The sequence below is a fragment of the Aspergillus pseudodeflectus genome, assembly GCF_044049435.1.
Source record: "Aspergillus pseudodeflectus strain CBS 756.74 chromosome Unknown BJX68scaffold_9, whole genome shotgun sequence".
In the NCBI taxonomy this organism is placed as follows: domain Eukaryota; kingdom Fungi; phylum Ascomycota; class Eurotiomycetes; order Eurotiales; family Aspergillaceae; genus Aspergillus; species Aspergillus pseudodeflectus.
The window spans coordinates 326847-351592 of NW_027263785.1; the positions used below are offsets into that span (position 1 = coordinate 326847).

General features: G+C 53.6%; 11 protein-coding genes and 1 non-coding gene across 12 annotated transcripts; 7 read left to right on the top strand and 5 right to left on the bottom strand.

The window, feature by feature from the left end:
* Positions 1-388: 388 nt before the first annotated feature.
* BJX68DRAFT_217003 (uncharacterized protein) lies at positions 389-2131 on the top strand. The gene is made up of 2 exons (XM_071037833.1): positions 389-755; positions 841-2131. The coding sequence occupies exons 1-2, from the start codon at positions 545-547 to the stop codon at positions 1878-1880; spliced, it is 1251 nt and encodes a 416-aa protein (XP_070902047.1). The 5' UTR covers positions 389-544; the 3' UTR covers positions 1881-2131.
* A 1096-nt stretch (positions 2132-3227) lies between these two features.
* BJX68DRAFT_263997 (uncharacterized protein) lies at positions 3228-3581 on the bottom strand (the record flags this gene model as incomplete). Its single annotated transcript, XM_071044839.1, has 1 exon — positions 3228-3581. The coding sequence occupies one exon, from the start codon at positions 3579-3581 to the stop codon at positions 3228-3230; it is 354 nt and encodes a 117-aa protein (XP_070902048.1).
* A 484-nt stretch (positions 3582-4065) lies between these two features.
* BJX68DRAFT_217007 (short-chain dehydrogenase) lies at positions 4066-5333 on the bottom strand. Its single transcript, XM_071037834.1, has one exon. The coding sequence runs from the start codon at positions 5169-5171 to the stop codon at positions 4206-4208; it is 966 nt and encodes a 321-aa protein (XP_070902049.1). The 5' UTR covers positions 5172-5333; the 3' UTR covers positions 4066-4205.
* On the top strand, positions 5280-7433 carry BJX68DRAFT_217017 (uncharacterized protein). The gene has a single exon (XM_071037835.1). It carries the CDS (start codon positions 5495-5497, stop codon positions 7037-7039), a length of 1545 nt encoding a protein of 514 aa, XP_070902050.1. The 5' UTR covers positions 5280-5494; the 3' UTR covers positions 7040-7433.
* Positions 7434-11447: 4014 nt separating this feature from the next.
* BJX68DRAFT_230952 (uncharacterized protein) lies at positions 11448-12192 on the bottom strand. Its single transcript, XM_071039276.1, has 2 exons — positions 12093-12192; positions 11448-12027 (listed from the first exon to the last, which is right to left on the bottom strand). The coding sequence occupies exons 1-2, from the start codon at positions 12157-12159 to the stop codon at positions 11735-11737; spliced, it is 360 nt and encodes a 119-aa protein (XP_070902051.1). The 5' UTR covers positions 12160-12192; the 3' UTR covers positions 11448-11734.
* A 740-nt stretch (positions 12193-12932) lies between these two features.
* Positions 12933-13313, bottom strand: BJX68DRAFT_264001 (uncharacterized protein; the record flags this gene model as incomplete). The annotated part of the gene is made up of 1 exon (XM_071044840.1): positions 12933-13313. The coding sequence occupies one exon, from the start codon at positions 13311-13313 to the stop codon at positions 12933-12935; it is 381 nt and encodes a 126-aa protein (XP_070902052.1).
* Positions 13314-14482: 1169 nt separating this feature from the next.
* BJX68DRAFT_217051 (uncharacterized protein) lies at positions 14483-16712 on the top strand. Its single transcript, XM_071037836.1, has one exon. It carries the CDS (start codon positions 14573-14575, stop codon positions 16580-16582), a length of 2010 nt encoding a protein of 669 aa, XP_070902053.1. The 5' UTR covers positions 14483-14572; the 3' UTR covers positions 16583-16712.
* On the top strand, positions 16713-17628 carry BJX68DRAFT_217076 (DUF4291 domain-containing protein). Its single transcript, XM_071037837.1, has 2 exons — positions 16713-17526; positions 17552-17628. The coding sequence occupies exon 1, from the start codon at positions 16843-16845 to the stop codon at positions 17521-17523; it is 681 nt and encodes a 226-aa protein (XP_070902054.1). The 5' UTR covers positions 16713-16842; the 3' UTR covers positions 17524-17526; positions 17552-17628.
* Positions 17629-17932: 304 nt separating this feature from the next.
* BJX68DRAFT_t43 lies at positions 17933-18052 on the top strand. The gene has a single exon. It is a non-coding gene; the product is annotated as a tRNA-Leu (tRNA).
* A 352-nt stretch (positions 18053-18404) lies between these two features.
* Positions 18405-20049, bottom strand: BJX68DRAFT_264004 (class I SAM-dependent methyltransferase; the record flags this gene model as incomplete). Its single annotated transcript, XM_071044841.1, has 11 exons — positions 18405-18638; positions 18735-19089; positions 19160-19190; positions 19268-19298; positions 19344-19466; positions 19540-19575; positions 19637-19681; positions 19732-19738; positions 19784-19837; positions 19896-19930; positions 19984-20049. The coding sequence occupies 11 exons, from the start codon at positions 20047-20049 to the stop codon at positions 18405-18407; spliced, it is 1017 nt and encodes a 338-aa protein (XP_070902055.1).
* A 1648-nt stretch (positions 20050-21697) lies between these two features.
* BJX68DRAFT_217339 (Zn(II)2Cys6 transcription factor domain-containing protein) lies at positions 21698-23576 on the top strand. Its single transcript, XM_071037839.1, has 2 exons — positions 21698-22069; positions 22170-23576. The coding sequence occupies exons 1-2, from the start codon at positions 22010-22012 to the stop codon at positions 23490-23492; spliced, it is 1383 nt and encodes a 460-aa protein (XP_070902056.1). The 5' UTR covers positions 21698-22009; the 3' UTR covers positions 23493-23576.
* Positions 23577-24269: 693 nt separating this feature from the next.
* Positions 24270-24702, top strand: BJX68DRAFT_264006 (DUF2406 domain-containing protein; the record flags this gene model as incomplete). Its single annotated transcript, XM_071044842.1, has 3 exons — positions 24270-24372; positions 24441-24509; positions 24593-24702. 3 exons carry the CDS (start codon positions 24270-24272, stop codon positions 24700-24702), a joined length of 282 nt encoding a protein of 93 aa, XP_070902057.1.
* Between the last annotated feature and the right edge of the window lie 44 nt (positions 24703-24746).

Here is a 24746-nt window from a genome sequence, read left to right on the forward strand (position 1 = left end):
AGGGAGGTGAACTTGGAAGCTTGAGCGAAAGAGCGATGATTTACGAATCTTATCTTATCGGGACTTTTGGCAGCGTTTGGGTCTCCACTGATTTTCCACAATTCCATGGATGAAACCGAGCCTCATCTCGTATCCATCGAGACTTGTATATCTGTATATCAATTCCCAGTGTTCTCGCCATCCTCGTGAGCTCAAGCAGAGCAAACATCGGCACACTCGCACGTCAGCCCGCCACCAGCAAAGGGAAAGCCCCTGTCAGCCCGTCAGCTGAAGAATACAGGTTTACAGACCAATACGGATCAATACCAGCCGCCCGGTTTCTTTTCAGCTCCCAGTTAATTAATCCCAGTTAATTAATTCCCTCCACAATCTTCAGCTTCAGCTCCAGCTCCCACTCCCAGCCTTTTCTTTTTTTTTTCCTCTTGCACCCTCCCCATTCTTCCCTTGCTCTGTTCCTTCCCTCCCACCAGCACTCGAAACATCCTCTGCTCGTATTCCCTCCACCATCTCAGCCTTACAAGGTACGGAGTAGGTGAATACGAAAATGGCCCCCGCATTCCACGACCCAGGCGACCCCTTCCTCGTCCCCCGCCGCAACTTCAACCCAGGCGCCACCTCGGCCGCCTTTCGCGAAGAATGGACGAATCCCTCGAATTACGCCTTCACAATCCTCCTCCTCATCGGCGGCGACCTGGTTAATCGTGCCCTGGCGCAGCTTGCTGGCGGCTGGTTGACGCCCGTTGCGTTTTCGTTTGGTAAGTCGCGATCCCCATTTTCCCTATCCCAAGCACCTGCATTCGATAACCTTGGAAGGACTATCACTGACTTTTTGGTTTCTAGGATGGGTCTCCTACGCAGCCTCCTCCGTCTGCAGCGCCCTCGGCGAATACCGCCTGATGCCCGACGCCGACACCGCATGCTGCCTGATCAACGGGAAAAACGGCTACGTCCGGGGTAACAACTCGTGGGTGCTCGGGCGCATGATGCGCGACTACGAGTCCTGGATGGGCTCGGCCGTGCGCGAAAAGACTGAATCGCTCATCAACGCGCGCTGGAACTTCGACCAGCAGCGCGAGGCCGAGAAATACCCCGACTCCGGCATCGTCGTGCCCCGCCCCGCGCAGGCGGGCCTCGTCGTGAGTATCTGGGAGCCGAGTAAGAAGAAGCCGCCGGGTGTGCCGGGGAAGGATATGCTCTTCTGGTCCGGGTTGGCGGTGACCGTCGTGCAGTTGGGGATAGCGGCGATTCCGGTGGGGCTCGCGGGGGATTGGGGCGTGTTGATGATCACCGCGGCCGCGACGGCGCTGTGTTATGGGACGGGGGCGTTGACGCAGTGGAAGGTGGAGAAGTGGGCGTGTCGGAAGCTGGATACGCGGACCAAGAAGAATTTTGTGATTACGCGGGGCAATGGCGCGCAGCATGCGTTTGCGATTATCTCCGATGGGCATGGGCTGGACCTGGAGGATCTTGCGACGGGGTTTTCGAATGTGGATTCCCCGGTCATCACCCTTGGCGCGCAGCTCAGTTGCATCGTGCTGGGCATCGCGTGGGTCGCGCTGCTGATTACTGCGTCTGGACTCCCCGGCGACTCGTGGTATCTCATCGCAGTTGGAGGCATTGGAATGCTGCAGAACATCTTCGTGGCGGGGTGGAAGCGGACTCCGGAAGCGTATGGGGTTCCGTTGGACTTTGTCGAGGTGATTGGGGAGGTCAAGGTCATGGCCACGTTGATGGAGGTGGAGAAAAAGTATGAGAAGCTCGGGAAGAGTATGCTGGGGACCTTCTTCCCGGGCGATTTGAGGGAGAATGAGGTGAGGGAGTGGGAGGTTATCGCGGCCGAGTGGAAGGAGAAGAAGGCTGCCAGAGGGGAGAAGAAGTAGGTGAGCTGATGAGTATGAGGATCTATACGAGTTTCCATCGAATGCGGTCTTATAAACATACATGTAGCACGATGTTATGAAATGCATAATCACAGTGGGCTATAGCAGCAATTGTGGATGTTAGATACGAGCCAACAGAGAGATAGATGGCCAGTTCTTTATCTATCCTGTGAAAGACTGCGAGGGTTCTATATATTGAGTGAGAATGTCTTGAGGGCAAAGGTCCCGCCGTAGATATACAGCACCGTCAGCCGGGCTCTATTCTCCGCACATAGACGTTGGAACTCCTCCTCCTCCGAAATCAAAGGCTTAGGCGTGTCTTTCTCAACACCATGTCTATATCCGATCCACTCGAATCTGAGGGGCTGTGATTCTGGGCGGGTGTAGTGGGCATTCTCATCGTTTAGCTCGTCAATGAGGGAGAGAAGCAGTTCGCGCGATGTATCCTGCGTCGGCTCCGGCGCCGGGCTCATGAACTTGGCGACCCATATGGGACCTTTGACCGGATCGTCACGGGGGCTTGCGGCGAGGAGGTGTTTGGGATTTCAAAGTCCATCTTGCTGGGTGTGATATACTTGGTTGAATAGGAAAGAAGTTTTCAATAGGTGTGAAACTGAGAGATGTAGATAAAAGCCACGCGCTGCAAACGGCATAGATATAAAGTTCCCTCCGGCCCCCAAACGATCCTCCGCCATACATGTAAGTACTAATGGTTCCCTAAAGGTTAACGAGTGGATCATCCGCACATTTTTTAGGCTCAAAACTGCCACACCATAGGCTTATGATGATCTCTTCCTCGGTCCAGCGATGGCGGAAGAATACCCGGTGCTAGATAGGTTGCTTGGGTCATGGAGATGCCTCGGAGGGTTGCACTGTCGCCTTTGAAGAAGCCGCCGTTTTGCTCAGCCCCTGTCATGAGTGATGTGCGAACCATGTAGAGGTTGGGATACTCGGCTGCTAGGCAGGTTGCGGCGGGGTTGATTAGAGACATGTACGCGTACGGCGTGACAGTCAGACCGAAAGCTGCGTAGCCGTATCGTTCGGGTTGGTTCCCGCGACTGGCAGAGGGTGACAATTGCCCACACGGTCTGCACCAGACTGATGACTGTTTTCGGAAAGTTTTACGATGAACGATCTCGTTTTTTCTTGCCTGTTACACCCTGAGGGGTTGCTAGAGGATAGCGGCGCGTCGTTCGGCAGTACGCGAATGCGTATCCCGGCGGAAGACAGATCTAGCCGTGGACTTTTACCCTGTCGCAGATAAGCTCTACACTCGTCATCCACGAAAACTGCGTCGTGTCGATAACGGGTACCCTAGATGCACGTGTTATACCCTGAGCTCGGAGTCTAATCGGAGTAGGAACCAGACGAATCCGTGCCCTCAAGCTTGACTCTCACAACCATGCAGAGAGCAGCGGCAGAGGCCGCCAGCCTTAGCGGGTCTCGTTTGCGAAAACTCGGATGCTGGAAAAAGACGTCTATGGCGCGAATGATCCCACTCAATGGCACGAGCAGAGCTGCGATGGCTATGAGGAACGTTTCCCAGAAACTTTGCCCTGGTAGCGAAATGACCGTCGCGGCGTGGGCGACGTAGTTTGTGAAGAAGAAGACGATGTAGTCGTACCATTCTGGTGGCTTGCGCAGGAGGTACGGCGTTCCATGAGTGGTTGAACCTTTGGGGGCTGTTAGGGCGCCGTTCATCGCGACTTGGTGTCGTTGGATAACGGACTTTGGCGGATTTTGCGGCGGATTTTGAGACGGCGCCCAGTAAGGAGATGGATGGCCCGTCCCAGCCACAGCCACCCGCACGATGGAACAAGATGCAGCCAATCAAACAGGGGACTCTGTGGAGGCGTGCTGCCCAGCAATTAGCATAACTAAAGGGCACTTTTCTCGCAGTGAGCATATCGATGAGTAAGGAGTCGTCGGTGCAGAAGAGGCTGATAGCCTGATAGAATAAGTGACAGCTACCTGCATGACCGTACGACGGCAAATGGAGCCGCCAATCGAACAGGAAATTTGTGAACTGCCAAGCCATTAGCATTCAATACAGTCGCCCTAGGATCAGAATAGCGCGCATGATGGGGTTGTTGATAAGGACGAGGTTGATACTAGCTGGGTGAAGGGGGTCCTTCGGTTACTTCCACGCCCCCAGCACACTCTTTACAAACAGACTCGACTGCCCAAAAGTACAGGAGGCGAATCAATAAAGCTCCAAATCGAACAATGGTATTCAAGTCACAAACGTAAGGATTCACTTTGCCCAGTGACGATGATAAATGCAAGCGCAACGACTATAAAAACAATATACACATAAAACCCCAATTATTCCAACCACTTCAGCGAAAACACCTCGACCTCCTCTGGATTCGTTGCAATGTTGTTCACCGTCCATTCCCACAGGTCCTCCTGCTTTTCCTTATTGTAGCTCAACTCACTCGACTTGATCTCCTTCTTCCCCTCGTAGTAGACCCCCGTGGTATTTTGGACCTCGTCGCTTGCCGCAACCCACGCCAGCGACCCTCCCGACTCGGCAGGCGTATGGATGTTCGGGTACAACAAAGCCCTTAGCAGGGGCAAAATCTTGGGTAAGAGAGAAAACCATATGAAGCGCTCTATCACATTCCCCGAGCGGACCAGCCCTGTGCCCGGCATGAGCCCGGGGTCGAACATGACTACGGTCCAATTGCGCACATTGGAATCGCGCAGCTTCTTGAATCGTGTCTCGAGGGCGTACCCCCAAAGCATATTGACTAGCTTGCTAGTCGGGTATCGTTGGCGTCCCGGATATTTCAACGATTCGCCAGTGGGATGCGCGAGTTCTTCGGCAGTGTTGTAAATCGGATCAGGCATCCCGGTCTTCTGTGCAGGGTCGTGTGTGCCACTAGAGGTGATCACAATGCGGGCGGTATGCGCGAGGTGCGGAAGAAGCAAAGAGAAGAGCAGCGCGTGACCAACGTGATTAATGGCAAATGTTTTCTCGAAGCCGTCGACTGAGTATTCCGGTTCTCCGGGAAACTGAAGCCCCGCGTTGAGGAGGAGGTATTCAATCGGGGGGTAGTCCTTTTCGGCCCATGCTTTGACAAAAGCGCGCACTTCGGCGAGGCTTCCGAGGTCGAGGCGGAGGTACTCGACGTTGTTCTGATTGAGGGCTGTGTTGATTCTGTCCGAGGCGTTGTCTGTGTTTGACCGCGAAGCAATCACGATGCGGCGATCCGGGTACTGACGGGCGAGCGCCGTGGCGCAGTGATAGCCCATTCCGGCGGTGCCACCAGTAATAAGAATCGACATGATATTGTATCTTGATTTTGAGGAGATTGATGCTTTGTTGTCTCGAGAAATCCACCGAGGACAGCTGCAGCTTTATAGGCGGCTGCCCACGCTCTGGCTGCATTTCCAAGATATACTTGCGGCCCACCCTTGAATCTTAGCGCCGGCTTTAGCGCGAACGGCACCGTCGATTTTACCTTTTATCTCCGCTTCGGGAAAGCAATCCCAAACTTAACTCCTCAGGCCGAGTCGAGCGCCTTCACATTGACGCTGCCGTTCCATGATTCATAATCCCAAGCTCCCGCACAGTCCTATCCCCTAATGCCGTCCAAATCACGGCAAGAATGTCACCGCTCAGTCAACCAAATAATCTATCTCCGGCCGAACTGCTCAAGTACCTCCCCGAGTATGGTGTCGTCATCTGCACCGCCTGCCATTATGCTGTTCAGCCGCAGGCCATCTCACGCCATTTGAAAGAAATCCATCGCATTTTGCGAAGCCATCGTCGAAAGTACACTGCGTTCGTCGCTGGGCTCTCCCTGCGACAGCCCCACGATGTTGTCCCGCCAATGAATCCTCTGGACTTTCCGGTCCGATATCTCCCCGTCGAACCGGGGTTTAGGTGCAAGGCGCCAAACTGCGAGTACATGTGTGTCTCGTGCAAAAGAATGGAGGCGCACTGGCGCTCGGGCCACGGAACGAAGGCGCTAGCGGGGGGTAATTTCCAGCCTGTGCCGCTACAGACTTTCTTCCGTGGAAATTTGCTGAAGTACTTTACCGCCTCAGAGTCGATCCTGCACAAAGAAGGGCATACAGTTTCTCACATCGAACAATTTCCAAGCAGCAAACGAGTTCTAAGTTCCAAGGATGTAGCGCTTCTGGACCACTATTTGCAGCATACCGCTCAGTCTTTCAGCACAGATGCCGAAACAGACCATATCTGGAGAACAGTCATGCCAACCCTCGCTCATGAGCACAGTTTCGTCCTCGATGGGCTCCTAGCCTGCGCGGCACACCACAGGGCATACCTGAACCCCGATAAGGCGGAACTCAAACAAGAGTATATCCTTCGTGCCTGGGCATATCAAGACGCTGCTCTCCCAGAGTTCCGTATCGCAATCGAAAATGTTAGCGAGGCAAACTGTGACGCGATCATTGTCTTTGCATATTTACTTGTCGTGTACTCCTTTGCGGATAGCAGACACGAAAGTCGCTCACTAGGCATTAACGACGTCAGCGAGAGCAATGGCAATCCACCCGCTCTATTCTTCTTGAGCAGAGACGAGAAAAATCGCTTACAGCCAGACAGCATCCTCCCAAACTGGCTATACCTCCTTCGGGGCGGCTGCTCAATGATCTGCGATGTGTGGGAATACATCCAGATAGGACCTGTACGCGCTCTCACAACGGCATGGGAAATTGACCTCGAAGGTCCCGATGAGCGCGATCCAGAAATCCTTGCGCGTCTCCTCAAAGTTATCCCGACCCCGCCAGTTTCTTGCACTTCCACAGTTGACGAAGCCACATACAATGCTGACATTTGGTCCCACGAGGTAGAAGCTGTGTACACCACTGCTGCGATTCAACTAAGCCGATCGTTTGCATACCTCCGCAAGACGTACCCCGACGCTTCTCAGATCACTACGTGGGATATCCTCCGCGTGTGGCCGATGGAAGTGTCGATGGAGTACATGGCGCTTCTGCAACAAGAACACCCCGGTGCGTTGATCTTGCTGGCTCATTATTGTGTGCTGCTCAGGTATATGGAGCGGTATTGGTATTTTGAGGGAAAGGCAGGGGCATTGCTGAAGGTGATTCGTGGGAGGTTAGGCGAAAGGTGGAGAAGCTCGCTCGAGTGGCCGGTCGGTGTTGTTCTGGGAGATAAGTGAGCTGTCAGTGAGTGCGCGGTGACGATGGAAACGACCAATTCTGCCACGTGAGGCTTGAAAAGCCAAGCACATATTGGTAACAATCACCGGCAAGCTTGAGGCGCAATCAAAAGCCCAGTGGATTACTGGCTATTGGCGAGGTGATGGTGTTGCATGGTAGATCTGGGTCAACACGGGTCCAGATCACCAGCCGCTAAGCCTTGTGGCCTGAATCCACTAATCCAAATCGAGAGTAGCGGAGGAAGGAATGGACTCGCGGGTCAACGAGCAACGCAGGAACTCACCTTTCTCAACTCCACACTTGCTCTGCGAGAGCATCTCCGGTCAGCATAGACGCATTTCTACCTCGCCTTCCTGCTGAGCTTCTCTTTATCATTTCCGGCTTTCTCGACTACGAATGCGAAATCAATAATCTCTCCCGCGTGAATCACAACGATATCGAAATTGCCTGCGCAACCCTCGACTTTCTCACAAACGAGCAGTGGCTAGATGTTGATTCGGTCAACGGCGACGAGGAAACTGCTTTACTTTCAGTATGGCAGGAGCTGAAGTACTCTGGGTCTGACCATGCGCCTCTTCTTCTTTTGGAGTGGGGTGCAGACCCGTGCTATGCGACTTCGTCTGGAAGGTATCCGTTGTTGGCCGCTATAGAGGTGAAAAACGTTTCGGTCGGACCGGTACAGGTATTGCTAGACGCGATGGAGAGTAGGGAGCACTACGAAACGTTCCTCCCGCAGGTAGAAGCCGCCATCGAAGTCCTTAAGAAGCAAAAGTGGGGTCGTGACGTTTTAAAGGCGTTGAGACGTTTCTATTGGCGATGGAAATGTATAGCTCGCGAGGAACAAATTGCTGCTGCGGCAGCTGGGAGCAAAGTGTGGCAGAGCTGACATCGACCCTGGCCTTCGTTTCTGTTTTCTTTTGTGTGGCTTCTGCTTTGAACTTTGTATAAGATACCCAGTCAGTGACGCGTCAACTGGGCGAGTGCCCCTGTGTACTATATAACTATCAGACCTAGGAACTATAGCTACTTGAGAGATCATTACCCTACTCACGACTTTTCTCTCTGTCTTACTCTGCTACATACCTCAGTCCAACATGATATTCGCGGAGTTTCACTTCTAACAAGATACACCAACGGATTTTATCTCCCCACCCCGCCTACGAAATCAAGAACCTGGTTATCATAAGTGGATTAAACTTTGGCGGCTCAACCGCGCCGTCAAGTCTCGCTCGAAGTTCTGGTATGTGGTTCAGATTTGATGTTAGAAGGTGTTACTTCTAAATTCATCTCTTATTCTAAAGTATGTACTAATCTGGTCTAGAAACAGCGCAGTTTCTTCCTCCTATCGGGTAAGGGAATGGTCAATAGACGCCGTGATGTCGTACCTTTGTCCTAACCAATGGTCGTCCCAAATCAACACAAACGTAGGGTTGAGAGTCATATGACACATATATGTGCCCGAATAAGGCTGCGCAAAGAGGTTATCACCATTATGTCCCGCCCATTCCGCATGACTGCCTCGATAATCTCAGCGAGTAACAGCCTTGCTCATTCTGCCTTCGCTTCATCTGAGGCCTCATGGCGGGCAAATGCGAAGCAAATGCACCTTAGACTTTTAGACGTGTCGTGCTCGCGCTGGTTAGTACTTTCAGACTGACCACGTAGGCTGCCTCCATAGCCGAATATGCCGTGAATTCTCAATATGCCTAGAAACTCCCGCCTCACAGATCCGGTCGAAACAGTGCTATTGCGCTCCTTTTGATTCAACGATTGTGTAGTAAGCCAGGAGAAGTCGACTATCGCCCTCGTTTCCTTTCTCGATTGTTTCGAATTCAAGGCACATATGGTTCAGCCCCTCGCATAACCAAAAAGGAGGATGGATGATTTCCTAGACTCACAGGCGCGCCGCGAGCTTGTGATAGACTCGAGCGTTGTCCAGCTCATTTAAGCCTACTGCATTCAGTAAGTATTTCAACAATTGGAAGATGCGTGTAGCACCGGGCGGTCTTTTCCCGCAGTTTGAATAGGTCTAAAGCCCAGTTACTCGCCATGTTCTTCGTCGACATCCTTCACATTTTCCGGCGAGAATATCTATAGATGATGCTGACGTCTCTTGTAAACACGCATGTTGTTTCTGCTGTTGCACGTTGCTCCGATTCCTCCAGCTTCTATTCTCCCTTTCTAGACTCGACAGCTGCTCTTGAGGCCGACCGTCGCTGTTTCTTTCGTGGATTGTGCGTTGCTCGATGCGTCACGATCTGTTGGCAATGGGACCTTCCCTTGCTTCAAGCTAGAGGACGAGAAATCCGCTTTCTACACCCAGAGTGTTAGCAATGGCTTCAAATAATTTATGGAGATTTTCCACCCTGGTTCCGGGTTTATCGAAACAGACTCCGATGCACGATGAAAAGGCAGACAGCGTCGCGTTATCTACTAGGACATAAGCCCTCCCCCCTGCGCAAGATGTCGGACTGCAATCTTGCGGACGATGACATGGGCAATGGTATTAATCAAAGACATCTAATTCCCCAGTTATTTGGATCAGAGCTGGCTAGCGGGACACCTTCCCTACCTAGGTAACTCATATATGCAAACCAGTGGGAAGTAAATGTCAGGACTGGTGCCTAGGTCTGGCATTGAGCGCTGAGACGGACCCAAGAGGCCAATGTTTCAATATTTTAGAGTCAGGACAGTAGCCCAGTTCGCGTCCACGTTCCTCGACCGAGCTTTCGGCGACGGCGTGTCATTCGCTGCTTGATCCAATCTTGATCATCAATGACCTCTACTGTTCTCACTTCCTCTCGAGGCGGCCTTCACGCCGCAGTAGGTTGTCCATCCTTCCAAGGCGGCTTGGTGAGTTGTGGCCTTGGTCCGTAAGTTGTCTCTAAATGCCTGGCATTTGAAAAAGATCGATCCTGGTCGTGTCAAGCGAGAACCACGGCTGGTCTTTGATATTATGGAGGCGGCAGGGAAAGGCGTGTCACTTGGACTAGCCCCGGCCACATTTCGTCGAGCTAAACACTTATTGGGTGCGTCAGTGAGGCTCCTGGGGAGAGGACATCCAAAAATAGACTCTCTGTTCGTTATGCTTAGTCGTTAACGTGCCATGACTGGTCCAGCCTCCCTCCGGAAAAGACGGGTCCGGTTGAGACTTGTGTTGCGCACTGGTCAGTCAGGACGGACCCAGAAGCCAGAGAGGTGCATCTGCAACAACGGCTAGAGCCATCTTGGCAAGTCGGTTCTCTGCTTCTCTGCCTTGCAAGGGCCTAAAACAACTGGGCCGAGGTCCAACTACCACTCAGCGGTAGAGGATTATAGCCACGAACGGGCAGGCAAGGCCCTACTACCTTCGATGCCCAGTATCCATTGGCAGCAACGGCCATAAAGTACAACCAAAGGTTTTACCGAGCAAGTCTCCATCAAACTTGTTCCAAGGGCTTCATCGAACAGTTTGCTTTGACAGTCACAGCGCTGAGATGAATCGACTGGTTTACCGTTCTTAGCAAGCTTGCCATGCGCCTTCCGCGGGTATTTTTCCTGGTCAAGCATCGAGATGAGCTGTGCGCAATGGGTCCTGCTAGCCAACTGTCGTGTCGTCATGGGTGTGCGTAAAAAAACAATGCGTCCTTCAACCCCTGAACCAACTTCGACCCTGACCTGTACCCAAACATCTCAGATCTCCGAGGTTATCCGTCCCTCATCTGTACCCTTGGCTGATAAAGCAGGGAGCCCTGACCAGGAAATATATTGAAAGGCCAGCCAGTGTCATAGCCAATAGCTATGCTCTGGTTTTTCCATCCTCTTACCTCTTGAGTTTCCTGTAAACCTGATGCGACGCAATATACCGCTCAACAGAAGCCCCCGCAAGAAACACCTTAGACGTACTCGACCCACTCAGCAGTCATGTGAGCTGGTTATTGGCCTGGCTGTATGGTGGTTGTTCATCTGCTACAGAAGAAACTAAAACATTTCTCGGACCGTGATACCAGGCGGGGAATTGCGACTCACGAGGAAACGTATCCAAGAGATTTCAAGGCCACCATATGATCAAGACGAGACAAGCTGGTGGCTGGTTTCTCGGCAGGAAGCTGGGGGCGTTATCGTGCCCGACGGTTGGGTGCCCGCTGATTGGTATGTCGTGAAGGAAGACTGATGGTCCCGACGTCGGTAGCATATTGCTATCCAAACTGCAAGCTATCGGCTCGCTGGGTAGTGTCCTTGGACCTTCGTCCGAAGATTCGGACTCCTATTACCTGCTGTAGGGTCAGGAGCTGGCGCGGACTCGTTAAACTCGCTGATTCCATAGCGGTCATCGCAGCGGCGGGCGGGGGAAGACAGCCCCGGTGGTCCGAGCGATGATAGGGTGGGTCAATGAGAGTGCGAGCAGAGAAGACAATATATAAAGCGCAAGCGCTGATGATATTGAGTAATCCGAGAATCGTAGAAGACCCATGCGCCCCGGTTTTGCGGTATGTATCACGGCGCTGATGAAAATGGAGAAGATGGGTATGTAGAGAGATATCAACGAGAGGAAAACCAAGAAGAGAAAGAAAACCAGAGGAGATGGGGGTATTTATGCACAGCACACCCCTCCCAAAGGACAAGACAACCAAAGATTCACAGCACCATCCATCCCATCCTTCACCAAAAAGCAACCGGTCGGAGCTGCCAAACATTCACCCACAGAACACCATTCACATACAATACTTGATAGAAACACACGCCTCATACGGATCCGAGTGAATCTCCTCCATGAACCGGTCCACATCCTTGCGAAACTCGCGCCGATAGTTCCGACAGTGCCCCGTCGACAGCAGATGCCCGCGACACGACTTATCCAGCGCGTACCGGAAGAACTGCGGGTTCCCGCGGACGTGGTCTAGTCTTTGGACCATTCCTTCGATTCGCCGCGCGTAGTGCACGCAGTCCACGCATTCTTCGGCTTCGGTTTCCGTCATGATGTGTGGGCCCCGCCCGTACATCCATGCTGGGGTGGATGTGTTAGTGGCGTGGTTGGATTGTTGGGTCCGGGTTGGAGGTTGGCGGGCTTACCAATACCAATTACTATAAGGAGGAATGTAAAGAGGGATATCGCGAGGGTGGGTAGTTTGAGTTTCATGATGGGAGCATGGCTGTTGTGGTGGGATTGAGGATGGGTGAAGATGAAGATGCGGAGTGAGATTCGATAAGAACTCAGCCACCCTCGGCGCTAGCCGGTTTTGGTTAGGTTGCTCTCGCGCTATAAATATCTCCCTCTCCTGAAGATGAGACGAACAACATCTTCAGAATTGCGACTTCTATTCATTGCGTCTAAGAATGAAATCATTCGATCCCACTCGGCGAATTTACCCCGGGAACTGCCTCGTCCGGAATGGCGACCATTTCATCCCAAAGTCTCGCCCGCCCCTTCTTCCCCTGCTCGGATAACACAAACGGCCATGGCCTATACACAGAAAGAATCACCAACGTCTCCGTGACTAATCATCCAGCCAAGCACAGAAGGGCTAGAGAGAAAACTCGCCGCTTGGGAACCTGCTCACTGACATAGCCCCCCCATATCCCCTTGCACAACCACCGCATCAACCAAACAATGCCCGCCTTCGCTCCATCCCTGAGGCAAAGGAGGAGAGGTCGTCCATTGCGGAGAGGATGTGGGGAGCGTGCTGTGCGGAGAAATTGCACCAGAAATGGACTTCGGATGGGACAATTATTAGGCGCGTGGGTTTTGAATCGTGCTGTGCTGTCAAGAGGAGGCTAGGAGGACCAGAAGGGAGAGGAGGGAGGCGCCAAGATGGTTGACCTGGGAAATACAGGTTCCGGGCTATTAGGTGTACAAAATTGGGGTGAATTGGGGCTGCATCGAAAGGGGACGTACAAACTTGAGCATGCGCCTCATGCCCCGTCGGCCGACGCGTATACCCAAGCAACTTGATCCCCGCAGAAAGAATCACACAATCTCTCCGGGCCTTGAGGGCGCTCATCGAAAGCTCTCATACTCTCACACGACTCCATGTCAAGCGGCCAGGCATCAACCTCACACTCGGGAGACTGCCGATTGATTTCATCGCGTGCAGCCTCGCCCTTTGAGATCGTGCGTACACCAAGAATTAGACAACTGAGTCCCCGCTCTGCGAGTTGCTTCGCGGCTTCGAGCCCGAGGCACTCGGTTCCGCCTGTTATGAGGGCAGTTTGACCGGTGGGGTTTATGGAGGTTGGAAGCGGCTTCGGGGTGAATGTTAGTTGGTGGTAAAGGAAGCCAAGCATGCCGCCCATCCTGTCAGCAGGAAGCAGGTCGTATGCCAATGTAACCGATTGCAACTGCATTATTTTGAGGTACAGCAGAGGAAAATGTGGTGGAATCTGTACCATGTCGTAGCCTACGCAAGACCGGAAATGTCGGGCTTAAGCGCGGAGCTACGGTGAAGGGGGTTCTTTGTCGCGATGCCCAGTTTTACTGTGCCCTAGTATGCACTCCCGCCTCGCTTTTGCATCGCATGGCCATTTAAGCCGACCTTTCACACTCCTTGAAACAGATCAAGCCACTGTCGACAGCCGTACTGTTCCCTCCCAGTTGGCAAACGCGCCTCAAGCGATTCTATACTCCCCTCGGCCTTCAGCAAAACAAACCCCGCTAAACTGCATCTTCGTTACTGAAATAATTAATAGGAAAGGCGAAGTGAGTCCAAGGAAGTCTATCGCGAGCTCGAATGTTTGGCAGCGCGGTCGCCGCAGCCGACAGTCCTACGCGGCAAATGCGCCTGCAGTTCGGAGGCTTTGCTCGAGCGGTTCTAGCCCTGGAGACCGGCAGGCGATTGAAACACTCGTCGCTGACGCATTCACACAGACCAGAACCGAGATGGTCTAGGTCGGTGCGAGCAAGACGGCAACCGCTGAATATGCCGTGGGTAGTCTCATAACGGGCTCCATGTTGCATTGGGGGGCGGAGCATCTTCTCGATGCGAGGACGAGCATGAGGCAATTGCCCGCGTCGATTGTGAGGACAGCGGCGGGGGAATTGAGACAGTGACACTCCTTTTCTACCTCATAGAGAGTAGATCGTTTATGGCGTCTAGGGTTTTTTACCTCGTTCATTTGTCGAGTGCCCAGACGCCATCATTACTAGCAGCAGCGAGACTGACTTGAAGGTTTTGGTCGGTCATGATGAATCAACCAACGCCTCTGGCGGATGAAGAGGGTTGCTTCCATGGTACCAAGTTGAGAGGGGGCTCCTTCCTGTTGTGGTTCTTTCCTGGTGGTTGCCAACAGCACAACGCACCTGCCCTAACCGGCGGCGCCCCCGCCAACCTCGAGCTCCCGCCGTCCTCCACCCTCTTGTCTCTCTATCCATCATCCATCATCCATCATTCATTTACCAAACAGCTCGTTTCACACTCGTTTAAATCTCATCGCTCATTAGCCACTACACAAATCATCACATTGCAAGAAATTGCAACCAAAGATCTTCTATATTACATGTCATTTCTGACGTTTCCAAACACGATCATCCCAATCACACCCATTCGTTGAGAAACATGTCTCATCATTCTACGCCCCCTCACGATCGCTACATCCCAGAACATTTCCGTGAACCGTCGAGTGGGAACCAGACACCTTTCCCCCCCAGCAGTGCCGGAGAGGGCAATCCCCAGAGCGACGCTGACGAGCCTCGGGGCAGAACGCAAGACCCTGGCCAGTCCGCCGCTACGGACCAACGCAGCCCCTCGCCGAATACCCAGTGTGACCCCGAGCGGTATGTGGTCGAGGACAGCCACGAGGATGGATCGGTCGGTCCGGACAAGATTGACATGCTCAGGGTGAAGGCAGAGAAGGATCCGCCACTCAGGGAGGAGCTCATTCGGCTCGCTCAGTATCTCGAGGAATATAGGCCGGACATGCTCGACGATACAGACGGGATTGGGGGCATCGAACATGAAGCTCGACAGGATTCGCAGGTCAGGCGCCGGCTGCTGGAGCTCATCCGCTTGCTTGATTCCAAGAGCATCCTGCGGCGTACGGGCCACTGGGTGGTTCACTACCATCAGGGCGACAGGCGGGCCTCGGCTCCGTCCAGCATCGATGTTCCGCCGTCTTCAATGCCGGCCCAGCCACCCACCATACTCCCACCAGCCACTGGCCCGGTTGACCCTTTGTCTGAATCGAGCTCAGCGGCGAAACAAGTTCAGGTGGAAGAAAGTGCAGACTCTCTTCAGGTTGAACCTGCGTCTGAACCGGACTCGGACGCAAAACAATCCCAAGCGGAAGAGAATCCACAGCAGCCTCAATCTAGCGAGACGGGCTCACAAACTAGCCAAGTCTCCGGCAAGGAATTCGTTTCTGATAGCGGCATCCAGCTGGTCTCTCAACCAGGCCAAACACATCCAGCCCTGCAGCGAGGAGGAGGCGGTGATGTCCGTCAGCGCAAACGGGACCCTTCACCCCCCACTGCCAGCAAGCTATCGACAGATCCTAGACAGACTCGTCCTCGGCAAGTCTCGTTGTCTAATGATCCGTTCTCGGAACCTTCAGCACTGGCACCGTCCGCTCACTCGGTTTCTACCCCTGAGGCCATGGGCATGGTCGGCCGGTGCACGCGAGAGCCTCAGCAAGAACACTCCGATTATACCTCATTCCCCGAGCCAGCGCCAAGTGAAACGTCCAACCAGCCCGCGTCGAATGTCGGGGATGAAGCGAAGCCTTCGGTGTCCACCTCGATGAGACCACAAGGAGCACGCCCAGAATGTCTTCGCAAGAACCAACCGCCAGATCATTCTGTGCAAACCGATCTCCCCAGCGGCTTTTCGGAAGGGGGTCTGATCTCGGTTCCCGATACCCCCACGCACCCACGCTGGGTAACCTCTCCGGGTCCGATTGAAGGCAGCCAGGGCAGCGGAAACGCTGGGCGTGACGGCCGATCCGGGGCCAACGGATCCAATTCAAGCCACTCCAGCCATTGCTCTTCTTTCGAGAACTCCCCAGATGGTGTGAGACGCTACTCGAGGCCTATCAAGGTCCAGTCACCAGAGCCCGAAGCCAAGGGACCTCCACATTATGCGCCTCCACGCACTACACCGCCACCTCGATGGGATCCTTCTCAACCCAATGACCGATCTGCCTCGCCACCACCTCCTCAACTCTTCACTGGACGTTTGACCCGCGTAAATGCTTTGGGCGAAATAGGTCAGCCAAACGCTACCCAGCTGTGGGCGCTTCCGATCTCTATGTGTGCCTATTGTCATGGAGCCATAGAGGAAGGGTACTTTTCTCGTCTGCAAATACCCCCACCCGTGAGAATTATCGACGGTGTGCCCGATGCCCATCTGGAGAGAAGAATTGAGAGAGGCGGGCGGGCAGCGCACCCAACCCAGGTGTGGGTTCGCACGGAGATCCGCCAGCCATTTGGGCCATTGACGGTGATTTGCGAAGTCTGCAACAGCTGGTTCCATCACAGATGCGTCGAGGCGTACAAGAACCAGGCAAAGGTGGACAGCCGCAGCGGGCTCATGTGCCCCCGCTGCCCAGAGCCTTGGGATCCGCAGTCGTGAGGACTGATTGTTGAAATTCGTGTGTTAGTTTTAGTTCTTTGTAGTACTTGCATTGTTTTGCTAGTTTAGGTACTCTTGCTCGAATGTCTTGTTATTCTTAGCATGGCCAATCTAACTGTTCCTGGTCCCCGATCAGCTCGTATTGAGTCACACCCGCAACTATACATCTTTCGCTTCTTCCTCTTCTCCATTAATCTCTTCTCCTTTTGTTAAATCTTCTTCGAGTCAACACTTTCTTCTCCTGCCTCCTAATCATCACAATGTCGGCCCCAGCCGACTCCGCCTCTACAGCCCGTCCCAAGATCAAACAACAGTCCAACAACATGACCAACCCAGAAAACCCTCCCTACCGCCAGATCCGCGCCCTCTACACTCCCCAAACAATAACAATCTACCAAGCCTACCCTCCTTCCATAGCCCTCCCCGCTCTAGCCACCCAATCCCTCTCCAGAGTCCCCACCTTCAAGCGAACCCGCATGACCTGGATAAAACCCTCCTTCCTCTGGATGGCCTACCGCTCGGGCTACGCGACGAAGCAAAACCAGGAACACGTCCTCGCGATCGAGATTTCTCGACCGGGGTTCGAGTGGGCCTTGAGCCGTGCTGTTCTCTCGCATATCCCCGGCTCCGCGAGCGAGGATGAACTAAAGCGATGGAAGGACGCTGTTGAAGACAGTTGCGTCCGCGTCCAATGGGACCCCGAAAGAGATGTGCACGGCAATCCGCTGGCGTATAGGAGTTTGCAGGTTGGGCTGAGGGGTGAGGCGGTTGAGAGGTTTGTGGAGGAGTGGATTGTCAGTATCAAAGATGTGACGGGGGTGATGCACGATGTTAAAGAAAGAGTTGAGAAGGGGGATTTGGAGGGGGCAGAGAAGTTGGTGCCGGTTGAGAAGGTTTATACTGCTCCAGAGGGGGTTGCGAGAGGGCTCGGGATGGTCTGAGAGGCTTATTCGTGCGGGAGGAGGGGAGGGATACTATATACCAGATGCTCTATGGGTGAGTGATTAGTGAATGGATTCTACTCTGTATGATTAGCGATCAGCGACGAGGCGGAGGGTTTCTGGAGACGGTATGGCAGACGAGTTATATATTTTGTGATATCAGAGGACCAATTTCGAAACCGTTATTATTGTCGCCTGTTGGCGCTCAAAAAGAGTAGAGCAGAATCCAAATAACCTCCAAGAGGCAAGAGAAAAGCTAGAAAGTAAAAACAAATCATTATGCATTGATCATCGATTACTTGCTGGTTATGATTGTGTGGTGAGTGAGTTGAGCAGAGCAAGAGACAAAAAGAACGGTGTGTTATCACATGGCACATCATGCATAAACTTGAGCACATTCTTCATCAAAGGCAAGGTGGCCGAGCGGTCTAAGGCGCGCGGTTAAGGTTTCCCAATTCGGATCCCTCATCTGATCTTAATCAGTTTCCGCGTCATTAATTTGGCGTGGGTTCGAATCCCACCCTTGTCATTTCTTTTTGATTTTTTTTATTTCACCTCCCTCCCCGCAAAGGACACGGCAGATTAGTTAGTGAATGAAGAAAGAGGGTGCTGTGGTGGGTTTCTTTCTTTCGGGTTGAGATGATCAATGCTCAGAAGGAAAAAAGGAAGGAAGCAGTACAGAAACATATTAAATAAACGCTATGCATTCAATTCAAGTCATAATTAGTATCATTACGCCCAGCGCAACCCAAGAAACACTCCTCTTCCCTCCCACCCCTCTCTCTCCTTTCGCCGGCCGTCTCTCAACTCAGCTCATCGTTCGCCCTCTGGCTTACTAGGACGTATAGGTACCCCTATATAGGTATATATCTCACTCAGTATCACTCAGGCTTCTGTCCATAGAGAACATGCACCTTCGTGTACAGATGGATCGAGTAATCCCGCAGCTCCTGCCTCATCCCCGCGACCAGCGCCTCGATCTCCGTGCGTTCCCAGCCCAGCACTCTCGTGAACAGCGCGTAGCAGTACGGTGGAAGGGCTTCAAACATGTTGACTTGGTGGTAGCGGCCGAGGTCTTTGAGTTTGGGGTCTTTTGGCCAGGGGCTTTGGGGGAGCTGTTCGCTTGTTAGTGGTTGCCATTGCTCAAGAGGACGCAAAGGAGGAGAAGAGATTTAGGGTAGACGATAAGAGAAAGAAGTGACCCGACGCACCTTATAAACCTCCTCGGTAACATTAACAAACCCAACCTTCTCGATCCTCGCCTTCCAAGTACTCGTCGTATTCATATCCTTGCCGAACTTCTTGGACGCAGCGTGCATGTTCTTGACCCCCTCGAGCATGCACTTTGCCTTGAGATGTGTGTCGTCGTCCGAGTACGTGTTGACGTCGATCGACGCAATCTCAAAGTACCCGCCGGGTTTCAGGTTCTTGAACGCCTCCTGGAACAGGTGGTCGTGGTCGCGGATGAAGCCCTCCAGCTCGCGCCCGTGGATGTAGTCGAAGGGTTGGCTGTAGGACCAGGTGAGTTCGAAGTCGTCGACTTCGAAGCGGCAGTTTGGGGGGATCCTGCGTGTGGAGTTAGTGTATGTGAGAGGGAATTGTGTTGCGGTCGCGGTGGGTAGATGGTGGTCAGTACCATGAGGGCTGGATGGGACTCAGGTCGTTTCCTGCACGTCGTGGTTAGTCGCGGTCGGAACGAGTGTCGATCAATCGATCACTCAGTCGATTGGTTTCGGGGACATACCGATGACTTCGGACTCAGGGTGTTCACTATCCTGCCTGTCAGTGACGCCCGTCTCGCAACAAGGTACCGAACGAACCCACTCTGCAAAATCAATCGCCCAGATTCCCGTCCCAGTCCCGATATCCAGCACGCGCTTGGGGTTCTTGATGGGCGCCCGATGCAATTCGCCGTTCAGCAGCATGCGATAGATGTGGTGGCTCTATTGTCATTCCGTCAATTCCGTCCGTCCCTTCATTATGATTGTGATTGATCTCTCATCGGCGGTAACGAACCAGGTCAAGGCGGTCTTGTTCTTGCTCATCGTTTGGCTAGTCAGATCGTTAGATGGGTCGGTTTGGAGTATAGTTTCGAGAGCGAGCGAGTGCGTACCAAGACGTATTCTCCTTCGTGGTATGAGTGGTATCGGCGACCGTTCTGCGGTGAGGTTTAGCGGTGTCCGACCGGGGTTCCTTGAAGTAAAGTACCTCATATCTAAAAGGTTAGCGCGCGAATGGACAAGGCAGTAAAGGAACGTACGTATAGTTCATCGCACTCGACGTGATGCTGGTTGTGTAGCTGGCATCGCCCAGCCTGGGACAGTTAGCGACAACAGGAACACAAACAAAGCAGTCAATGTCAATGCACGTACGAGCTCTGGTAGGTAGAATCCCTGTCATCGAAGTCCTATCGAGGTTAGACCAGAAAATGGCGAGATGGGATCTGTGACTGTGACGAACATCGGGCTCGATGAATGAGGCGGACTGCTGCTGGATCTCGGGGTCGGTGTCGGCGGTTTCGGCCATCTTGGCGGAGCGACTGACAGTCCAGGATTCTTCCGAGGTTTAGATCGATCGCAGAGGGAAAACAAGGTCCAAACGTTGAGGAGACAAACAATCGAGGAGAAAAAGGGCAAGCAGAATTCGAAAAGGGAGGAGTGTTATTATTGTAGCAAACAGGACGGTTCCCTGGCCAAGGCCGAATCATTTCTTCAAAGAGAACAAGACCCGTGGGCCATGCGGGACGGCCGTTAAAGGAAGAGAGCTCCAGCAAACGAATCGACGACCCTGGCTGAGCCTGACAGCAGAATCTGCCGTGTCTAAGAGGCGTCTGCCAGTCAGCGAACTCGTCAAGGCGAGGACGAGGGAAGCGGCAGCCACTAGTCTTGCTAGTAGTGGTTAGTGGCTCTCCAGACGGTCCTCCGCGGATGCACGAGGCCTTTGCCGTTCCGTCGATCCCCAATTTGTGCTGCCCTTGACGAGTTCGCACTCCTGCTTCACAGGTGGCCGATTGCCTGGCCTTGGCGGGCCTGAAGAATCAGAAGGACGCTTGATGCAAGTGTAAAAAGGACCATGATGGCCACAAAGTACAAAGTACAATATATAGCTACGTTGTACAATGTTCTGAATGGGCCGTGACACCTGTCACTGTCCGTGACCCCGTCGTCCGATCAGTGGTTCCGTCTTCGATCCGTCCTGATTCCGATCCCCCATGGATTGTGGAACGATGAATGACTAAGCCTGCTCTTCACAAACCTGTGCTCGCCGAGTTATGCTGGATTGTGCCCCATGTGGTGCAATTGCAACTCGACCCCGACAAGTCGCCGACTCGACTGGTCACATTCGTGGCGGCCTCGGTCCACGACTCCACGTCCACGCCAGGCCATGATCAAGTTGGAATCGTCCAGAAGCGAATCACCGATGGCTGGTTAAGTTCTCCTCCACTCGGAGCGAAGAGTGGACTTGCATAAAGCGAGCGGATCTCCAGCAGAATCGTCAAAAGTACATAAATGCGCACCAAGGCCTCTGTCATCTGGTCTCCTGCAAGTCGAAAGCACCTCCGATTCTTCAGACGCCGGTGCGTTGGATTTGCTGGACTATTTACCGAATTCTCCTGTTCGCAGGCTTAATTTCTTCAGCACAACCTTGCAGTCTGTAGAACTGCAGGACTGAGGAATGCAAGTGCTGCAAAATAATGGACCCCGAGTCCTCGTCCGTGTCTGTGCGGCCGCCAGCCCCTCGACTACTGCCACACCGCGCTTTGAGATCATTATCGTCCGATTCATTTTGGACGTGACTTTGGCGAGTCGCGACTAATGCAGCAGGACATTTTGGGAATATATACGGGGGTCCATTGAACATTTGTGCAAAGACACACCCTCAGTTCGCAAAGTGCGAGGCTCGAGCAAATACAGACTGCTTATTCGATGGTTACTTTCCTCTAGTGCAGGCCCTGCAGAACGGTGAGTGAAGAACCAGAATCATGAGCAGGAAATAAAGCTGGATCCCATGTGGCGGCGGGTGCTTGGCTTTGCTGGATTAAGCAGGAGTTCCACTGCCTGGCCTGGCCTGACGCTTCACATGATACTTTGTGGTGCCATTGGGGGTTTGGGATTGATGCAGTGGAGTTTACTGCACTTTTTGAATCAGAAGCTATACTTTGTAGGCTATCTTCACATAGCAAATCTGTCTGGTCAAGACGGCTTTACTCTGTAGATAGACGAGTGTCTTGTTCTCACGGCCACTAAGCTAACATGTGAGCATCACCAAAGTCGAGGCCAACAGGCGGGGTTGCTTGGCGCTAACACGATACTGCGACACAACCTCAGCGCCAAATCTCCCGACCTCGTATTCGAGACCAATTCACTCGTTGCAGTAAGGCACCCATCCGACCTCATCACAGCGGGGTCTCAATCCCTCGCCCGCACCTCAGAATTACGTACCTTGTCTCTGCTTCAAGTGGTGACCGGAGATCCTCGCTGCTTCAATGGTTGGCGTCCCACCCCGCACCAGCAGCTGTCGAGAGTGTCTACAGCGTCGCGTCAAAGTGAGTCCATGCTTCCAGTCCTTTGTCCCTTTTGCCCCCGGGCCTTATCTTGCATCGGAGACAAACAAGATCCCTATTTTGCCTGCCCTAACCGTCCTAGTGTGACCGCACCCGCCCAGAATGTCGCCGCTGCCAGACCCGTGGAATTCGCTGCCCCGGCTACCGCAGAGCCCTCAAGTTCTACAACCGGACAACGGGAAAAGGCGACTTTACCGACGCACGGGAGTTTGACAAGAAGCAAGAAGCGCAACGCAATCCCGACGCGGCACATGCGCATGCGCTCGCACTCATCCGCCGACCCAGCATCGACGGAAACATCATCCCAAGCCTCTCAGGCAAAGCGCTCGACCGCCAAACAAAGGAAGTCTTCGAGTACGTAGTGCAAGCAACCTTCCCATTGACATTCGCGACCTTTGCGCCGCGCCTCGAGCCAAACTGGCTGGATTTCATCCGCTACCACCAAGCCGCGCAGACCGAGCCCATCGAGCGCGCAGTCCGATGTCTCAACACTTGGTTTCTCGGCGTAAAAAACAAGGACTTAGCAATTGTCGATGAAGCTCGGTACATCTACGGTGGCGCCCTGCGCTGCCTTGCTGGGCTAGTCGCCGACCCGGCCACCAGAACCTCGGATACCACTGCAGCGACCGCGGTCATGCTCAGTGTGTTTGAGATGCTGGATCCGCTCACGCCGCATTCATGGTTGATCCATTCGCGGGGACTGGGTGCGTTGTTTCAGGCCCGCGGCGCGCGGATACATAGTCAAGGTTTTCCACGGACGATCTTCATCACTTTCCGATCGTTCCTTCTTGCCGATGCCTTTGTCCGGCAGGAGCCGTCGTTTCTTGAGCAGGATGACTGGCGCGCCGCAAACCTCGAAGCGACTTTTCATGAAGACCGGGTGGGCAAGGGGAGCTGGATCAGCAAGATCGTCGAGCAGACGTTTAACGAAATCGCTCGTGGTCCGGGGTTTCTATCGCAGACTACCGCGCTCATCAGAAGTCGCGTCGGAGACGACGTCTCGCGCGACGAGCTGACATCGCGCATCCAGCATAGTCGAGGTATCCTGCGCAATCTCCAGCGCCAGCTTGCATCCGTCTCAGGACGAGAAGGCAAAACGATTGAAATTGACAAGTTGACCGACACCGACGGCGTGAAAGAAGACGTCCAGACGACGGCCGGTCGCTGTCTCCAGGGGCTCTGCTCGGGCCTTGCGCTGCTCGACCAGCTGCTGGTGCTCCTGGAAGCAGACAAGAAGCGCGCGGGGCGGGGTCGAGTTTCCGAGATCGCTTGGGGTGAAGAGATTAATATCCCTACAACAAGCGAGACAATTGAAGGGCCGTTTTCTGCGCCGGATCGACCGTTGGACTGGCTCGATCAGATCTCGATGTCGATGGGGACGTTGGCTATTTCGAATAGCACTTGAGCTGGGAAAGTGTGCTTTTTACTAAGCAGGGTTACTTCGGGCTGGAATGTTTGGTTCTTGCCACTGAGTCAGGTACCGACTTGCATAGCCGGACTCGTTATGTCCGAGGTGTCAAATCTTGTGCAGAGCATCGCCGATAGGTTGGCGATCAGGTGGATCTGCCGTGGATGTTCCTCTACACTACACGATTCACATTCTCCAGACTTTGGAGATGCATCCTCAAGGTTGTCACGATTGTGTGCCCCTTTCTGTTTTCATCAGAATACCACGGATCGCAGCCGCATTCCCGTCTGCAACCGGGCATTCCACGTTCCTACCCCAACGCTTCGTCGCAACGACAAACAGTCACAAACCACTCAGCTGACCCCTCATTTCCGACAATTAACACGAAAAATGTCTGCCTAGCCTAGCCCGATCCGTCCATACCAATCCACCTGGACCGAGCTTGCTCATTGCTTGCGTGGCTGCGATTCCTCACCCCATCGCCCATTGGCCGCTCTCCCCCGGCTAAGCCTCGGTCTCTCTGCATTAGTCGAAGCTTGGCGGCCACTCAACCAACGGATGCCCCCGAGATGCCACTCGTTCCTCATCCGGCCGCGTCAGTCACTCGTCTCTCTCTGCAGACGGACGGGCGCTCGTTGCGATCAGAAGATGCGCCGCGCAGGGGGCTTATATGTTGCGGGTGCTGGTCGCCTGGACTGTCAAGGCGGCAGCCGAAAATCGACCGAATCGAATCGCTGAGTGACTATACACTTGGAGTCAGTGATACCCGAGAAAATGCCCTCCTCTCTCGCGTCTACCCCGTCCACCCGGTCGAACGACTCGAACCAGAGCGGCAAAAAGACCGCGAGCACTCTCTCCGGGAAATCGGATGATCTAGGTGCGTGCCACTGCGACTCGCCCCATCTGAAACATGACCTGTGGGACACGAGAAATTGACCAAGCCAGCGATCGACGGCGCGCCTGTGGTTTCCCTCGGTGCAATTCAGCATCTTGATCGGCAAGGAAAGGTGATCGGTGCGTTTCCTCCATCTCACTATACATCGGAGTAGATTCTAGGAGGTGTGCAGTGTGTACTCCGTATGTACTAACGTACCCAGCCGACCCGGACCGATCAAACCCAACCCGGCCCCGAATGGAGCGGCCCCTCGACACAATCCGCGGGTTTGAGGCCGCCATCGCCTCGCGGCGGGGAGGGCACATTGCATGAGACTAGGCTGAGAGAGATTGTGCTACGCATAATGATGACTGGCT

Excerpts from the sequence above, each read along its gene's own strand:
- BJX68DRAFT_217051 (XM_071037836.1), top strand. The coding sequence starts at position 14,573 with ATGTCTCATCATTCTACGCCCCCTCACGATCGCTACATCCCAGAACAT.
- BJX68DRAFT_217003 (XM_071037833.1), top strand. The coding sequence starts at position 545 with ATGGCCCCCGCATTCCACGACCCAGGCGACCCCTTCCTCGTCCCCCGC. Across the intron at positions 756-840 it reads GCCCGTTGCGTTTTCGTTTG|GATGGGTCTCCTACGCAGCC; the intron begins GTAAGTCGCGAT and ends TTTGGTTTCTAG.
- BJX68DRAFT_230952 (XM_071039276.1), bottom strand. The coding sequence starts at position 12,159 with ATGAAACTCAAACTACCCACCCTCGCGATATCCCTCTTTACATTCCTC. Across the intron at positions 12,028-12,092 it reads CCTTATAGTAATTGGTATTG|CATGGATGTACGGGCGGGGC; the intron begins GTAAGCCCGCCA and ends CATCCACCCCAG.
- BJX68DRAFT_217007 (XM_071037834.1), bottom strand. The coding sequence starts at position 5,171 with ATGTCGATTCTTATTACTGGTGGCACCGCCGGAATGGGCTATCACTGC.
- BJX68DRAFT_217339 (XM_071037839.1), top strand. The coding sequence starts at position 22,010 with ATGGTTGGCGTCCCACCCCGCACCAGCAGCTGTCGAGAGTGTCTACAG. Across the intron at positions 22,070-22,169 it reads GTCTACAGCGTCGCGTCAAA|TGTGACCGCACCCGCCCAGA; the intron begins GTGAGTCCATGC and ends TAACCGTCCTAG.
- BJX68DRAFT_217076 (XM_071037837.1), top strand. The coding sequence starts at position 16,843 with ATGTCGGCCCCAGCCGACTCCGCCTCTACAGCCCGTCCCAAGATCAAA.
- BJX68DRAFT_217017 (XM_071037835.1), top strand. The coding sequence starts at position 5,495 with ATGTCACCGCTCAGTCAACCAAATAATCTATCTCCGGCCGAACTGCTC.